This window comes from Notamacropus eugenii, chromosome 5 (genome assembly GCF_028372415.1).
Source record: "Notamacropus eugenii isolate mMacEug1 chromosome 5, mMacEug1.pri_v2, whole genome shotgun sequence".
Taxonomy (NCBI): domain Eukaryota; kingdom Metazoa; phylum Chordata; class Mammalia; order Diprotodontia; family Macropodidae; genus Notamacropus; species Notamacropus eugenii.
Genome location: NC_092876.1, coordinates 44,628,511 through 44,646,996, shown reverse-complemented (window position 1 = coordinate 44,646,996; position 18,486 = coordinate 44,628,511). Strand labels below are relative to the sequence as shown.

General features: G+C 41.9%; 1 protein-coding gene across 3 annotated transcripts in view; it reads left to right on the top strand.

Moving 5' to 3' along the window:
- Positions 1-18,486, top strand: part of ACOT7 (acyl-CoA thioesterase 7) — a 169,592-nt gene that overhangs the window by 54,650 nt on the left and 96,456 nt on the right. For all 3 annotated transcript variants that reach the window (XM_072608715.1, XM_072608714.1, XM_072608716.1), the window contains exons 3-4: positions 640-796; positions 16,245-16,336. In XM_072608715.1, coding sequence (XP_072464816.1) covers positions 640-796; positions 16,245-16,336 — 249 coding nt within the window. The remainder of the gene's footprint in view (positions 1-639; positions 797-16,244; positions 16,337-18,486) is intronic.

Below are 18,486 nucleotides of genomic sequence, written 5' to 3'. Positions count from 1 at the left end.
AGAGAAGCATAAGAAGACTTAGGGGATGTTGCAGAGTGAAGTCAGGAGCACCATGAAATAGTAAACAGAGTAACCACGATTGTGAAGAACCACAAAACATGAAATGGTATGCTTTGAGGAGAAAATAACCTCGCCTAGCTGAAAAGAGATGTAAAAAGACATCGTCTCTCTTTGCTTTATAGAGGTGGGTACTGAGTGTGCCAAACAATACCCTTAAGGTTAGACTTGGCCAATATTGGTTTTGCTGAACTGTTTTTTTTTTTTTTAATAAGTGATAGCTCCTTGGGAAGAGGCTGGAAAGAAGGCTATAGTGAGAAATGTAGGAAATTTAATGAGCCATTGATTCTTGAAAAACAACAGCATCCTCCTGGACTATAATGACGGGTGTGCTTTTTGGGAGGCTACATCGGGCTCTAAAGGTTGACTCAAAGTTGTTAGTAAGCCCCACCTGTTATCTGAGAAGCCTTTACTGCTTTAGTGTGCGTCTGCCTCCATAGATGACTCCCCTTTCGCTGTGCTGTGCTCTCTTAGAGGGCTTGGAGCTTGGGGCAGGGAGGCTGGGTGAGGAGGCCTGCTGAGCTGTTGCTCTCCTTTCTGGAGTCTGCATTGGCCTGACCAGATGTCTTTGGTGACCCCTAGGAGACCTGTGTGGCCGCCTTGGCCAGGGTGGAACGCACGGATTTCCTGTCCCCCATGTGCATTGGAGAAGTGGCTCACGTCAGTGCTGAGATCACTTACACCTCGAAGCACTCAGTGGAAGTTCAGGTCACCGTGATGTCGGAAAACATCCTCACAGGTAAGTTCTAGGGTCTCCTGTTCCTAGTGTCTTGGTCTGTGGCAGAGAGCCATAGCAGCTACTCTGTCCATGGGATCAGTGGGAAGGGCCTGCTGTGGGATGGGGAAAAGGGGAAGTGCTTTTGTCTCTCATTATTGTCAGTTTCTGATCTCAGGTGTTAGGTTTTGTGTGAAGAATTGTGAAACGCAGTGTTATTCTCTCCCTTGGAGGTGGCCTATTCTAGGCCCTTTTGGTTACTATTCTGGGCACCAGTAAATCAGACCTGGATTTGAGTTCACTGGGACGAACCTTTGACTCTCGCTTGATCGGAATACTCTCTTCCTTGGCAGTGGTAACCATGGTAATGCAGTTTCATCTTCCCACGTGGCAACTGCAGAAGGATGTGGTGATGGTTCTTACACATAGACATGTCTTTTTATAGCTGGGTTTTCAGTGATAAAAGCCTATCTCCTCCTTTGTCCACCGTCTCTCCCTGCAGATCCTTTCCTTCCTCCTCATCCCTAGACAAAGTAACGATAGAGGTTCTTATCTGCTTCTAGTTTAAAGTGCTCACTGATTATCTCATTATCACCATGACATTTATTAAATGCCTTCACCAAATATTTCTGGGTTCGTCACTATATGAACAGATTTCAGCTTCCCCCCTCTCAAATAAGTGTCTGGATGAACATTCATAAAGCCAAATGTTGGCTCAGTTCTGTAGACATTTTTGGGTATCTGAGTGGCAGGAAGCATTTTGTTGGTTTCAGCTTAGTTGACGATCAGAACAGAGTGTAGTTAATGGAACTAGATTACAATGAATAATTTAGATCTGCAAGGGCTGTGGGCATTCTGCAGGCCTGAGAAGGCAGATAAGCTGACTCAGTGGGTGTGTGGGAGTTCCTGGTCTTCAGCAGAATAAGAACATTTGAACAGGGGACAAAGGTTAGCAGTTGTGGCCAGAGCAGCTCCTTCTGGCTTCTGCTCTTGTGAAGTTATTTGGCAAGAATTCCAGGGAATGACCAACTGTGTGTGGTTTGTCCTGTCCTCTCAAGTGGACATGATTTAATTTTTCCTAGCTGAAATTGCTTCTGTCTGAATAATTCTTTGTTTAGGTAATTGAGGGAAATTTGGGGGAAGATAGCGAAGATACTTAGCTCTAGCCAAATAAGTCCCTTTCTCTAAATGCAGATTTATTTTTAGAGTGTATATTAAGGGCCTGAAGAGAATGGCTTTAGATATATTTAATTTTCTAAAAGAGACAAGACACAAAGAAGCAGAACATATTAGAACTACCTTTAATAAATGACTAGCTATATTCCTAGATTAGTATAGTAGCAGCTCATATTTTAAGGAAGAAAAACAGCTTCCTTTTCTATAGCCCTTTAGACTCATTTGAGTCTAAGGTAGGTTCTCTCATGATCCCTATTTGAGAGATGAGGAGAGGGGGCCTCGGAAAGCTTATGTTACTCACCCTCCTGTCATTCTGCCCACAAGGGCTGGAGCTGAGAGAGGAATCCAGGCTCAGGGCTCCTGCTGTTCTCTACCTTGTGGTCTCTAGCAGCCACTTAGCATTGTCATGGCAACTCTACACCATTCAAGTTGTTGGGATAGAAGGATGCTCAGGTAACAAGAATGGATGTTTTAGGAGATGTGGGATCCATAGGCCTTAAGGGGAGCTCATTATCTTGGATTGAGAAACTGCCCTGTCATTTTAGGAGTCACACTTTCCTGTGGTCTCTGCTCCAGGAACAGAGCATTTAGGAAATCATTCAACTCCTTGTGCTGTGTGTATAATTGTCGGACAGCAGGATGAGTCTCACTTCAAGTTGGTCCTCCCTCAACCAGCTCTGCCAAAAAGACCGATCAGAGGCATTTGAATCTTGACTTTCCAAGGCCACCTTTCCTCATCTGTCTTCAGGAACACAATCTGGAGCCCCCTTCTATTGCTTAAGTTGTCCCTGAGTATTTGCTTTAATTTTCTGAGGCTGTATCTCAGTCCTTCCAGCAGGTAAAGGAAAATTTCTCCCTTTTCTATTATTTGATGGATTAAGACTTCCATTGTTCTATAGACCAGGGGTGGGGAACCTGTAGCTTGAGGCCACAGGTGACCCTCTAGGTCCTCTAATGTGGCCCCACTCCTGCTTTAGATCCTGGGAGACAGCTCCAGTTCTGTCACCTCTTCCCCAAACTCCCTTTTTCTTGTATGACTAGTTGAGTAGAACTTGGCAGTGGAATGAGAGCTTTTGGTTGTCGTCAGTTGTTTGAGTTCCCATTTGGGATTTTCTTGGCAAAGATACTTTAGAGGTTTGCCATTTCCTTCTGCAGCTCATTTTACCGATGAGGAAAATAAAGCAAGCAAAGCTATAGCATCACGCAACTAGTAAGTGTCTAAGGCCAGATTTGAACTTGGGAAGATTCATCTTCCTGACTCCAGGCCTGGCCCTCTAGCCACCTGCCTGCCCCCGTAGAACTGGTTTTGTTTGTTTTTATTTTTCAAGGCAATCAGTGACTTGCCCAGGGTCACATAGCTAGTACAAGTCAAGTGTCTGAGGCTAGATGTGAATTCAGGTGGTCTTGGCTCTAGGGTCAGTGCTCTGTCCACCTCACCAACTAACTTTTCCCAGTTTCTTGAACTGTTAATCCTCTGTAACTCCCCTCATTTGATTCCTGTTTCCCTGTTCCAGGGCTGCTGAGTATCTCTTGTAAAAAACCATGAAGTTGAGCTGATTTCTCTTACTACAAATTTATGATACAGAATCTCATTTGGGCCTTTTTTACTGCTTTATCAACTCCCAGTTTCATTCCCTATAAATCTGGAGGTCTAGAGTGAATGGGATCCTGGACTAGGAAACAGTAAAGACTTGATTTCTGAAGTATTTGACGTGACTAGCAGGGTGGCCACAGATAGTCCTTTTACCTCCCTGAACCTCAATTTCCTCATCTGTAAAGTTGAAATGATAATGCTGGAAGTGTCTACTTCACGGAGTTGTTGGGATCAAATGAGGTAATGTGTTGGAGCACTTTTTAATCCTGAAAGCCCTGGGAGGTTGTCTGCCGTTTGTGTTGGGCTTACACTCACAGCACATGCCCTAGCTTCCTGCTGGATGGAAGAGGTAGGGGCATCCAGCATGAGCCTCATCAACCCTTCTTCCTTCATTCCTCAGACTTCTCAGCCTCCTCTTTGACTTTCTTCTCCTTTCCTTCAGTCACAGAAGAAGACATCTTTCTGTACGTTACTAGGGCTACTCTCCTCACCCCAGGCCCTTGATTCCATTCCTACCACCTCCTCTGGTTTCTCCTTCTCCACTAGTCATTCCTCCCTCAAGAACAACTTCAGAATCTCCCCTCCTGTTGTCTGCCAATATGCTCGGTTCACCCCAGTTCTAAAAAAGTCTTCTCTTACTTACCCCTCCTGCCCTACACTTTGATGAGCTCTCTTTCCACTTTCATTCACTGATTAACCTCTCAAAAAAGTTTCCCACACCTGCTGCTTCTACTTTTTCTCTTCCTCCTCTTTGCTCAAAGCCTTGCAGCTTGGCTTCTGCCCCCACCACCCAGCTAAGCCTTTTCTGTCCTCCCTGTCTTCCTTCCCCTTCCTCCTCCCCACCTCTCTCACTCTTCCTCCCTCCCTTTCTCCCTCTCTCCCCATCATTACAAAGTCCAGATTCTCCTTGATCTCTCTGCCACCTTGGCCATTGATGACATTGATGATACTCTTTACTACCTTTGCTTAAATGACACTACTATATATTGGTTCTCCCTTTTTAACTGAACCTTCCTCGTCTTCTTTCCTCCTTAAAATGACTGTTCCTCAGATCTGTATTTGGCCCTTTTCTCTTCCTGCTTTGGTGATCTCACTTATTCCCATGATTCTTTGTTACCTTTATACCTGTATCTCTGTTTCTGAGCTCTCATCATCTCCAGCTGCCTATAGGATTTAGCCAATTAGTTGTCCCATTGCCCCTCCAAATGACCTAGATTGATCTCATTATCTTTCCCCTCAGTCTGTTCCTATTTCTGACTTCATTATTTCTATCTTTAGCACCATCATTAATTTGGTTTATGATGTTTGTAATCATTGACTCTTCCCTACTTTTTAATGGAAATGTTTTATTGATGTTCTTTTTTTTTAGTATCACTGTCACTCCCCAGAGAAGCCTCCCTTGTAGCAGAGTGTAGCTAAGCACAGCAGATCAATGGGCTGGGCACGTTGGACATGTGGGCTTCGTTCTGCTCAGAGAGGGCAGCGTCGCTTCTCCCTGGCCCCTGTGGGCAGTGTCTTGATCAGAATTCTCATGTTTTTCAGTAAGGTTTTCTCGTACATTTCTGTAGTCGTTGTTACTGTTGTTTTCCTGGTTCTGCTCATTTCACTCTGCATCATTTCATAAGAGTCTTTTCAGGTCGCCCTGAATTCTTCATATTCATTGTTTCCAATGGCATGAGAATATTCTGTTCCTTTTGTATACAATAGTTTGTCCAGCTGCTCCCTGAGTAACAGGCACCTTTTGTTTCCAGCCCTTTGCTACCACATGTATTGCCATAAATTTTTTTATATATGGGACTTTTCACTTTGTGACTGGTCCCCCAACTTGAGATATATACCCTTAACTCCTTATTCTCAGTCACCCCAATTAACTGATCTCTTGCCAGATCTTGCCATTTCTTTCTCCACAAATCTCTTCCAAATGATCCCTTCTTCTTCTTTACGTGGCTGACACTCTTGTTCATCCCTTCCTCATCTCTCACCTGGACTATTGTCCTGGCCTTTTGGTTGGTCTCCTTACTTCTAGTCTGCTTTCTCCAACCCCATCTTCATCCAGCTGTCACAGTGATCTTTCCTGAAGTTTAGGCCCAAGCAGATCACCTCTCCACCCCTCTACCCCATCAGCTCACTGTTACTTTTAGGATCAGCTTGGCATTTAAAGCTCTTCATGACCAGACAGACCCCTTGCCATCTTCCTCGTTTTCTTGTACATTACTCTCCTCTGTGCACTCCAAATTCCAGTCAAGTTTTTTACCTCTTTGCTTCTTCTCACCGTATGTATGGTGTGCCATCTTTCTTCTGCCATCTTCCATCCATCTTTGCACCGGCTATCTTCTGTGCTCTCCCTCCTCACTTTGGCCTCTTCCAATCCCAGCATCCTTTAGGAATCCACTCAAGTGCTACCTTTTTTGGTTCCTCCAGCTGCTTCTGCCTTCCTCTCCAAGGCAAGCTTCCATGTCCTCTGTATTGATCTTGTGTCTACTGATGGGCAGATGGGTTTTCTCTCCCAGATTTCTGGAGGAGAAGAACTGTGTTGGCTTCTTCTGGCGTCCCCAAAGCTTAGCATAGGGAGGGCCTCTTTGTGGATTTCTGGGTCAGAGTGTAGGCTTCCCTTATTGCCTTTTCTAATATAATTCTGAATCACTTTCCAGACTCATTGGACTAGTTCATAATTCCATCAAGAGGGCATTAGAGGTCCTATCTTCTCCAGCCTGTCCAACAATTGCAGTTCTATTTTGTCATATTTATTAATATGATGAGTTGGAGATAGAACCTCAAAGTTATATTTCTTATTAATAGTGACTTGAGGCATTCTTTCATATGAGGGTGGAGAGTTTGCAATTCTTTTGAAGATCACCAGTTCATATCTCAAAGTACAGCTCTTTTGGGAGGCTCCATCTTTTTTTTGGCAGGAATTTACAGTCTTTTTATTTAAGACAAATACTAAAAATTAAATAGAAAAGAAAATGAAATATTATAAACTTAAATATAAAATAAGAAAAGAAAAAAATAATGTCACGTTCATAGTACAACATAGGAGAGGATTCAAAATATATAGCAATAACGTAGCATTTCAAGAAAGCTTATATATTGAATACTGTGTGTGAAGTTGAAAGCTGTGCTTCTTTTCTCTGCTTCCGTATAGATTTTCTTTTGTTTTCTGCTATATACTTTTTACTCTGTTCTGCTTGCCACTCCCTCCTACCCACTGCCCCAAGGCTACAATTGAGCATGCATACATTTTGTTGACCTGAAAACTTGGTTAAAGAAAGGCAACAAGCTAATGCATACATTTTATGATTTAATTAATTAATTGATCAATTCCCTATTAAAGACAACGGTAACATAATGCATTATGGAGCCAAAAATGTTCTGGCTACCCAGTGCAGAAATCTTCTGGCTTATATGCATTTTGCTGTGAGAAAGGAACTCTCCTAGTTGAACAAATCATAAATTTAGTAAGACAAGACAATTAACAAAGTAATGTTGGTCAGGCCTTGCAATTCCAGCTGGGTAAACATATGTCTCGGTGACGAGAAAGGAAATCCCACCACTAGTAAGTGGCAGGCTTCCTGCCCTAAACAGATAACTGACATAGGAAAAGGCTAAACAAAGTTCAATAGAAATTACGCCCTAAGATGTCTATTTTTCTTTACCATTAATATGCCATAGCATAGTATATGTCTATAGATAATAAGATACAAAGGAAAGCCTCATTATTCAAGATATAGTGTCTTAGGTTAAAGGTCTCCTTAAGGAGTGTAGAGTCGGCCTTGGCTGGCTTTTGCTGACATAGGAAGAGGCACTCTCTGAGTTTGCTTCAGAGAGAACAAAGAGATTATTCTAAAATTTTATATTAAACATTATCAATTTATATAGAAGTATTGATATATAGATACATGCATACATATATAAACCTGTACTTTCCCTAAGAGCTTCTGTTCCTAATCTTGTTTTTATGTTTGTACATCTCTCTTTTTTCCTATTTCTCCTAACTCCTCTATTTCTACCAGCTACCTTGCCCTCCTATTGCTTACCCTACCGTGACTCCAATAATCCCATACCCCTCAATCTAAACACTCTTTTTACACCCCTTTGACCTATTCTGTCCCTCTTCCCTCTAAAACTTCCTCCCATATCCTCCCATTCCCCTCAATCTAAACACCCTTCTATGTCCCCCTTTTAACCTCTTCCCCCACCCTCCCCTCTAAAAATCTTCTTTATCCTCTCCCTGCTCCCTATCCCCTTAGAGTTTTATTTCTTTTTTAAAGTTAGAACACTTTTATACTCTCCTCAATGTATATGTATTTTCCCTGCTTAAATTCCCAATGAAAGTAGGTTTCCAGAACTAATAGCCCTTTACTTTACTTATTATATCAAATTAGTTATCATCTTCTGTAGATTCTGCTTGTGTACACTCACTCTTTGTACCTTGTAAACCTTCTCTAGGGCTGAGCCAACCAAGGGCTTTTGCAGGTCAGCTCCCATCAGGGAGCATTTATTAAATGAACATGTGTGCCAAGCGCTGCAGATGATTAAGAAATGTTTGTTGAAATTCTGAGGTACCAGCTTATACCCATCATGTTGGCTAACATGACAGAAAAGGAAAATGATAAATGTTGGAGGGAATGTGGGGAAATTGGGACACTAAAACACTCTTGGTGGAGTTGTGTACTAATCCAACCATTCTGGAGAGCACTTTGGAACTATGCGTGCCCTTTGGCCCAGAAATTCTACTACTATGTCTGTTTCCCAATGAGATAAAAAAAAATGGAGGAAAGGACTTATACATCCAAAAACATTCAGAGCAGCTCTTTTTATGGTAACAAAGAAATGGAAATCGAGGGGATGCCCGTCAGTTGGGGAATGGCTCAAAAGACGTGGTATGTGATTGTGATGGGATTTTTTTTTTGGTCTGTGGTGTTTTTTTCCTTCTTCCTACGTGACGAATATGGAAATATGTTTTGTGTGATTGCAAATGTGTAACATATAAAATTGTTTTCTGTCTCAGGGATTGGGGAGGTGAGAGAAAGAGGAAGAGAATTTGGAACTCAAAATTTAAGAAAAGGAATGTTTAAAATTGTTTTTACATGCAATTGGCCAAAAATAAAATGTTATTTTTTAAAAAGGAAATATTTATTAAATGAATGAATAAGTGACTGCAGGCAGAAGCTTCCTGCTCTGCATATTCAGAATTACTGTTTGAATTGTGGACAACAATCTTTTCATTTATGTTAAACACAGCCAAGAGCCCCACTAAGTTTTTGATAAAGTCTTTTTATTTTTTTAAATTTATTTTATTTTTAATTCGTGGAATAAAACAAGCATTTCTATAACACAGTATAACAAAAAAGATGATTACACTTGAAACTGCGAATCTATTAGGTAAAACTTGCTATTTCTTTTAAATATATAATAAAGTTATGTAAACCTCTACCCTAGAGATGGCTTCCATTAGACACAAATAGTTATATATATGTAAAATTATTCTATACTGTTCTTTTACTGGCTACAGATAGCGTCTTTCTTCTTAGGTCCTGTACTTTTAATTTATGTACTTATAATAATCAAAATGACTTATTTGCTCAGTCATTCTTAAAACAATATTACTGTTACCATATAAAATATTCTCTTGGCTCTGCTCCTTTCACTATCCATTATTTCTTGCAAGTCTTTCCATGTTTTTTTGTTTGTTTGTTTGTTTTTTTAAGATCATCAAGCTCATTATTTCTTATAGCATGTAGTATGAAATCACTTTTGGTCAGTTACTTTCTAAGAGTATGACTATTTGTAGTCATCAACTAATGTAGGAGCTTTTAATCTTAGAAACATGGAAGAGTTGTAGGATGGGTCTTCTCAGGACCCCTACAGTATTTGCAGGCTCTTTCATTAAGTTGCCATAGGCTCAGGTGTGCTCTAAGTGTCCATTTGCTCGGTCCAAGTCCTGAGTTAATAATTTCATTTCACTTTGTGGGGACTAAAGAGCATCCTCTTACTTTGATGTTTGATAGAATTTAAGTTGAACTGGAGATTTATGAAAGGCTGACTGTACTGTATCCTAAGGCACAACATGGAGCCTTTTGAATGGCTGGGCCAGGGAATGAGTGCCCTTTCACCCCTGGACTTCAGGATAGATTGCAAGGAAGGTAGGTCTGGCTGCCTGCCAGCAGGCAGGAAAAAAATTCAAGCCAAGTCCCTTGGGGTAAGAGAGGAGTAAAGAAATATGTTAATCACACTCCCCGGGATTAGGGGTCTCCCAGGACTACTTTAGAAGTCAATCCTTGGGGCAACAAGCTGTCTGCCTATTTGCAAGGAGCTACTCAACCAGGCATTTGCAGAAGAAAGAGCATTTATCCCTAAGGCCTGACTTGTACTGGTCTGCTGGGGTCAGCATAGGTCAGCAGAGCTGTGAACAAGAGCTGGAAGGTAACTCCTGAGTGGCCAGACTGTGCTGCTGAGGACCTTGGGAGGAGCTGCCCCATGCCATGGAAAAGATGAAGCATGTTACTGTTTTTCAGGAATAGTATCAGAAATTCGAAACTACCATGACCAGTAACAGTAATGCCATTCTTAATAGTGTTTGTAATTGCTGTTCATAATCATGATTTGGGACGGGGGGAGGACCAGCTGTATAATTTCGTTGGCATAATGAATTCCTGATAAGGAAACCCTTCTCTACCGATGTAGAGCATCACTTCTCTACAGTTGAGTCTTGGAGCAACTTGTCTGGGGCCCTGAGATTCAGGGACTTCCCCAGGGCTACACAGCCAGTCCAGCTCTCTCTCCCCCACATCACTTTTCCTTTGCCTCGGTCATGCCTTTACTCTCTCCAGAATCTTCCTTGCCTGCAGCATTGCTGCTCCCCCATTCCCTAATTCCCTTTTCTTTGTTGTCTTTCCCCACTAGAATACAAGCACTAGCAATACTGGATCCCCAGTGTTTAGTTTGGCACATAGTAAACATTTGAAATATCTATGAAATTTTATTTTTTACTTTCTTGTTCTGAACTTAGCAAACAAGAAATTTATTTTTTCTTTTTTGAAAAGCACAAGTTTTACACAATAGGCGTTTGTGGTTTTGTGTGCAATCCTGTCCTGTTCTGCCATCTACATTCTGTCCCTCCTACCTTCCTTCCCTTCCACTTCCCACTGAGAAAGAAAGGAAAACAAAACCCCTGTTACAAACGTGTAGTCAAAGAAAATTCCTGCATTGGTCATATTCCAAAAAAAAAAAGTCTTTGTCTCCACTCACAGTCTGTCATCGTTGTGCCAGGAGGGAGATCGTGAACATAATTTGTTCAGCCATTCCCCAAATGATGGTCACCCACTTAGTTACCAATTCTTTAATAAAAAGAATTTATATATAACATATAGCATAAATAATAATAAATAAAATAATACAATATAAATATTTTTGCATGTATGGATGTAATGTGTGCATGTATGGATGTATTTTCCTCTATTTTAAAAAGTCTCTTTAGGGTATGTATCTAGTCTGGGTGTCACTAGGTCAGAGATTATGCACAATTGAGTGCTTTGGGGGGGGAATAATGATCCAGATTGTTCCATCAATCATGCATTGTGATGTCCGTTTTCCTTTAGACTCTCTAGAAGTTGTCATCTTTCTTTTCCATCGTCTTTTCCAATTGGATGGTTGTGAAGTGGAAGCTCAGAGTTGCATTATTGTGCATTTTTAAAAATATGAGTAACTTAGAGAATTTTTTCATGTCTATGGATAGCTTGGATTCTCCCTCTGTAAACTTCTTATTCATGGTCTTTGGCCATTTATTTATTGGGGAATGGCTCTTACACATGTATCTGAATCAGTTCATTATATATGTTGGATATAGGACTTTTATCATAAAGATGTTGCACAGATTTTTTCTTCAGTTAAATATTTTTCCTCTAGTTTTAATTTCATTGATTTTGTTTGTTTAAAAACTTGCTATCTTTATGTAATGAAGCTTGTTCATTTTATCTTCTTTGATATGCAGATCATACCTCATACCTACATTATATACCCATCACCTAGTGTGATGATATACACATAGTCCAAGATGTACTAGACTTGGAGCCAGTCTCAGCTCTTATACTTACCAGCTGAATGACCATGGACAACCTCTATAAGGTTCTGTATCTTCATCTTTAAAACGGGTGAAAACAACACCAACCTCATAGGGATGTCGTAAGGCTCAAACGAGAGGCTGTATACAAAGCATTTTTTAAAGTTGCGGACAGCTTGGCAGTGGTGCTTCTGATCACGATCACGGAGGGGCTGTGGACATCATCGGACTGCACTCCCTACTTTGCAGATGAGGAATGAAGTCACTTATCCAGGGTCATAGAGGGAGTGAGGGACGACAGCTCAGTTTCAAATCTTCTGATTCAAGATCTAGCCTTCTTTCCACTTTCCATTTAAATATGCTGATGATTGGTAGTAAAAATAGTTAAGAAGGTAATGACCTCTTTCTGTCCTCTGTGTCCTTCAAGGCCCACAGGGCCCAGCTCGCCTTGACTCCGACTGCTTTGTCTGCCGTTCCAGCTAACAGGGATCTCTTCCAGGGGGGCCTGTTGATGCCAGCTTTGCTTGCCTGAGCCACATGGTTATAAGTTGTCTTATATTGTCCTTGTATTGTTTCTGGTGTAGATATTTAAATTATCAAATGAATTCCTTAAGGGCAGAAACTGTATCTTACTCTTAAAAAAATTCAAAGCAGTGATTTTTTAGGGGAAGATGTAACATCTTTTCATGTACACTGCTATAATTTTTAAATAAAGGAGTGAAACATTATCTTTTATGTATCTATATTTCCCATGTCACTCTGGGACCCCCTGACTGCTTTCCAGTTCTGTTTTGAGTCAGTGTCTATTCACATTCACAGCTCTGAGCCCTCACTAATGTCTCTTTGCATGAGCGTACCAGATGGTTCATGAAATCAGAGCCAAAGACATTTAATTAAAACAAAATGCAAGGTAAATAACACAGTACTCCCCAAACAATATCTCTGTCAAGTAAAGGGGTCACATTACTCTAGGCATGGTGTTAGAAATTAGTGTCTGTAGCAACTTTTGCTAAGTCGCTTCCCTTTCGATCTCTGTGTCATCTTACACTTTTGTATCCCTTCCATAGCATGTATGTAGGGCTGAGTCCAGATGGAATAGGTGCTCATAATACTTATTAATTTTCATTTGACTAGAATGGAAGCTTTGGTTCAATTTCAGAAGCTGTACAAATGTTTTTGCATATTTTCTTTGAAATGGTTTTCTTTCTTTTTCCAATGAAGGAACATGTTCTTTGTATAAAGTTTATGAAAACAACGTAAAGGGAAGAACCTTGTCCCATGTGCCTCCAGTTAGTGGAGTCCTGACTTCATAAGCCATACCTTCCTTCCAGTCGGAATTCTTCATGACAAAACCATTGAACTTAATCACCCTGAGGCAGCTAAAAAGATCTTTACTGTTGAGACTGTTCCTTTGTCCATTAAGAGTGTCAGAATATTAAACTAATGTGGAAGTGATCAAGAGACAATAGCTGTGATGACGTAAGATGTTTTAAAAGAATTTTTTTCAGAATTATAGTTGTCTTTTCATGTTTTCTTTGAATGACTGAAGAAGTTTAGTTATTGTGCTTTCCATTATTTAGTGCATGTGGCTCACTTTGGCCTAGAAGAGGTCAATTCCCAGTTGCTACGGGAACCGGCTTGTCAGGGGAGTGTTAGCTGCGTCAAATAGTAAAGCTTTATTCCCCAAAGCAGGTTGTCAGATTCACTCTCAAGTCAAAGTGCAGTGAAAATATTTTTCCTTTTTATTCACTTATGCAGTAGTTCTCGAACAGTGAAGGCACTTTCTCAAAATCACACAGTTGGGTTCAAGTTGAGTGGCTGATGTGCTGGCACATCCCAGGGGAGCTCTAGCTGCCTGCTTTCCTTGTGGACCTCTTTTTAATTGTACAGCTGAGACTCAGCTTGATGCCTGGGGCTGTTTAGTCCAAGAAATAAATGTGAAAAGGCCTGTGATCAGCTTGGTGGAACAGGCTCGAGGTGGTCCTGGAGGCCTAGGCGCAGAGAGCCCAAGATTTTGTTCCATCTCCTTATTTATTATGGACACCTTTCCTGTTCTGCTACACACTAGAACTATTGATTTCCAATTAGCAGCTACCTAAAGCAGTCTTGCAAACATTTTTCCTGGATTGCCAGCCCTGTCAGATTCAGCCATCCTAGGCTATCCTGAGGAGATGCACTTAGCCTAATTGTGACTCTCCCTAGGCTAGTGGGCACATGACTGCCTACAGAGATATCCTGAAGTCATACAGAGACATCTCTCCCTCAACACCATCTGTCCCCTCCCCCTTGGCATGTTGTACCCTGTGGGAGTTTTGCATATTGTGACACATCACTCAAAGGCATAGTTAATTGCCATCTTACCATCTCTCCAAGAAGTCTGACAATCAGATTGGGACCTGCAGGAACCTGCCTGCAAGTCCAAGTTTTCAGCATGACATTTCCTACTTTGAGGAAGTTCCTGGGGTGGAGGGAATGGAACTTTAATGATACTGGTTCTACATATCCATAATTTTGTGTGTAATTGGTTCAGTGCTCCAGTGATTTTTTTCTTGCTTTGTAAAATGGTAATATTCCTCAGAGTCTGTCCTGGCCAGGGGGAGAGGCTGGTCTGAGCATCCCAAGCCAGCTTTCCCCGTTCTCAAGCAGGAATGTCAGTCTGTGTGTCTTTGTGCAGAGGCTGCTCACACACAGTTGCATTAGCCATTCACCAGAACTTAACCACCTGCTTTATTCCTCTGTTGACAAGTGTTTGGGGTGGAGTCAAATAAGGGAGAGAGGAGAGCTGGGATGTCATCAGTGTTGGGCCTCCCAGTGGGCAATTCCCTTCCCTGATGTAAATTGACATTTTCTTTACAACTTAAAATATTCATTCTCAGTCAAGGTGTGCTTCAGATAGTTTTCACATGTGTTGCCTATGATTTCAAAATGGTGAGGACAGATACCTTGTTTGGATTTGAGTGGAGTGAATGCCCGCTGCCAGTAGTCTTAGAGACTCCCTTGGAGCATGGAAAGGTTAAGATTTGGCCAGGGGTCATACACATGCCTAGCCTGTGTCACAGGTGGAATGTGAACCCAGGTCTTCCCAACTCTGAGCCCAGCTGCCCTTTAGACACTAGGCAACACTGCCTGTGTTTTACATGCGTCTATTTATTTAATAGTATGTGTAATCTGTCTCTTCTATCTTTGAGTCTGATGGGTGATTGATGGTTTCCATTTTGGCAGTGCTTAGACTAGAGGAGGCGGCGGGAAGAGCGGGGAGAAGAAATCTGTCAAAAGGCATCCCCTGTTTCAACCTTGTTATATAAAATTCTTCAACAAGGTATCTTGAGTAAGAAATGAAATGTCAGCTGTAATCTGGTTGTGGAGACATGAGTCTAGTCTGATGATGCCTATGGAAGAGGAACCCAGCCAATGACTGCCTCTTCTTTGTCTTCAGTCTTTTCCAAAAGTCTTCCCTGAGAAGGCCTTCTCTTTTCCACCTTGGACCCCTTTTCTCCTAAGAGATTTTCACTCCACTCTGGGTATGTAGGTATATAAAACAGGTATAGAAACCAAACATTTACTGATAGTAAATCATAAAAGAAGTTTATTTTAAAGCAATTCTCTGATATACATATAATTTTGCTATTTATTAGCGATGAAAGCAAATTTGAGATGGATGTGCTTGCTTATTTTTACATAAAGAATTAAATCTCAGCAGAATATTTGACACTGCAGAACATAGAGCATCTTTACATTTTGCAGACTTGATCTACATTTTGATTTTAGAATCAGCTGAATATGCTGCTTTTGGTTCTTGTGTGTTCAGAAGAAACCTTTTACTGTTGCCACATTTTTGTGCCCCCCTGAATTCAGTTACTTGACCCCATGTGGGGTCTTGACCCACAGTTTAAGAAGTGGTGAGATAATAAGAGACTCTTATTCTGCCGGTTCTCATCAAGCATGAATGCTTTGAGCTGCAACGTTGTTGGGAAATTCTCAGCAGAGACTTTGGAAATGTTTTAATAATTGAACTGCATTCCTGCAAAAATAACCACTGAGAACAATGCCTTCCTCTTCTCCTCGGGGATTGCCCAGAAATGAATGTGGAGCTGGATAGCATACAAGCTGTGTGTTTCTCCTATGAGAAAACTAACAAACTTGGAAGCCTGATCTGTTTGATCTAAACTATTTTGAGAGAGTATTTTTTAAATGATCTTATTTTTTATGGGTGCATTTTGTGTTTAGTATTCATTTCTGAATATGTGTATATATACACATGCAAATATGTTCACACATGCATGCACACTTTCTACCCAATGTGCCATCCTTTGGAGGCAGCCAGGTAGAGTAGTAAATAGAGCATTGGACCTGGAGTCAGGAAGCCTGAGTAGGTACTTCCTAGCTGTGTGACCCTGGGCAAGTCATTTAACCTCAGTTTGCTTCAATTTCCTCAACTTTAAAAGGAGGGATAATAGTAGTACCTACCTCCCAGGGTCATTGTGGGGTTCATTTGAGATCACTTTTGTGAATCACTTAGCAAAGTGCCTGATACATAGTAGGGGCTTAATAAATGTTCATTCCCTTCCCTTCTTGTTCCCTGGATTAACTGCCTGATCCCTGTCCTCAGAGTCTCACTAATCCATCTTCCTTTTCCTAAGGTGCTAGAAGAGTGACCAATAAGGCAGCCCTCTGGTATGTGCCGCTCTCACTGAAGAATGTGGATAAAGTGCTTGAGGTTCCTCCATTGGTGGTAAGGTGCCATTTGATTTCTTTCCCTCTTATAAGACATAGAGTAGCTAAGTTACCTGAGCCCAGACTGTCTGGGGGGGCATTCATTTAACTGAGCAGTATGTGGGGGGGCATTTTTAAGCCCCTGTATCAGGAGCTTTAGCCAGGTGGCAAGCAGGACCTCCAGCACTTGTAGGGGTATGTGGCCTTCTTTGGTGCAGCCACCCTTCGCTCAGGATCAGTGCCTCTGCTGGGCCTGCTTCAGTGAGATACTTGGAAGATGTCATGGGAGTTGGTGACTATTTCAGTGATCCTTAATGTCACCAGTGTGGGCCCCTCCACCTCGTACAGATGACAGCCATTCAGTGACTCAGTGGGTTATATGTGGCTAAAAAAATTCATCCCTTGGAGGCCAGACTGGTAGGGAACCGGCTCCTCTTGGCATTGGTAGGCACTTGGTCTCTTGCATACAGGCACCAGAAGCCTGTCTCACTGGGGAGATGATGGGGTTGTTGCTTGGCAGAACTGCCAGAGGGCTCTGATGGATGACCTAGCACTCAAGAGCCCAAGGCCACCTCCACTCCAGGATGAGACCCCACTGTAGAGCAGGCAGCTGGGTGGCACAGTGTATATATTGAACCCTCGATTTGGAGTCAGGAAGACCTGGGTTCAAATCCTGCTTTGACACTTACTAGGTGAGTGACCCTGGGCAAGTCACTTCATCTCCATTTGCCTCAATTTCTTCATCTGTTAAATGGGGATAACAATAGTACCGACTCTCAAGGTTATTTCGAGGAGCAAATGAGGTAGCATGTAAAGTGCTACATGACAACTGGTTATTATAGATGATCGTAATTCATGTCTAGAAGGGAAGTGGTAGATGCTATTATGATAAATATCATTAGAACTATTTTAAAAACTATTTTACTGTTAATACTAAAATGTGGTTAATAGTTCAGTGACAGGAGCCCCGGCTTCTGGAGTCAGAGGACCTTGGTCCAGGTCCTACCTGTGTGATCTTGGGCACGTTACTTTTCCTCCCTAGGTCTCATCTTAGAGCCATTTTGGCTCTCAGTCTCTCATCCTGAACCAGTTCATGGACTACTCCCATGCCCCTGGCATACTGCTGCTCATTTTGTGAATGTAGATGAGTATTTTTCTTCTCTTTTGCTCCATGTCATTCTGCTAGGATGATGCATGCACAGAGCAGAGCAGTGTTCCTGTGCCCTCGAGTCATCCAACAAGGCACAGGCCAAGTTGCATTTCTGTAGGTGACAAGAGCCCAGCTGCTGAGGCCCCTTCTGGGCCTTGAGAAAAGCCAGCAGTGCATCCGTCTTTATTAAAAAGCCAGGGTGACTGCACGTCAGCTCTGTGACCTACCTTTCAGCATTGTAAAATGAGTTGGGAGCAGTGATCTGAACCTTGTCACTATGAGCTGAATTCAGGATCTTAAATGTGAAGAATGAGACTGGAGAGAGTGGCAGCACCAGATGCTGAAAAATGCATTGGCCTAGGATTTGGGAGAACTGACTTCTAGTTGAGGCTTCTCCAATTCCTTTTTGCCTTTGGCCAGGTTGCTGAGCCCTGTCCCCCTCCAGGTGGCCATCCCTCAGGGGTGTGGGGGGCTTCTTGGGGATCTGGCTCAGCTGGGAGGAGTTTACTGGCACTCCCATCCGGTGCGCTCTCCTGATCATCTTAGCAGTGGGGCTTCACTTACAAATCAAATTCCCTGGGCACTGTTTCCAGAATTTGAGCAGTTATTCACCACATATTTTGGTTAAGCTGTTCTCTTTTTTTTTTGATTCTTTGTTATAGGAGTGAAGGCAGGGTCTCTATTTAGAAATAAAGGTGGTGTTAAAAAAAAAGTTATCAATGAGATTTTCAAAGCATGAATGATTACACCATGGGAGTAAGTCAGATGAACAAAGATAATTGTGATTTCTCCCTTTTAACTTGAAATAGGCAGCATGAAAGAATTTGGGGGTTTCTCTGTGCTTGGTGTAGGGAGAACATTCAGGGTTCAAGTGTCATCTCCAAGAACTATTGAAACCTGTAGCCAGAGAAATGACTTAACCTTTTGGTGGTCCAGGAAATTAATATGAAAAGCTATAAGCAAGTGGTTACGCGGTTTTAGCAGGGAGTTTCTGCACTGGGAGTTCCCTAGCATGATGG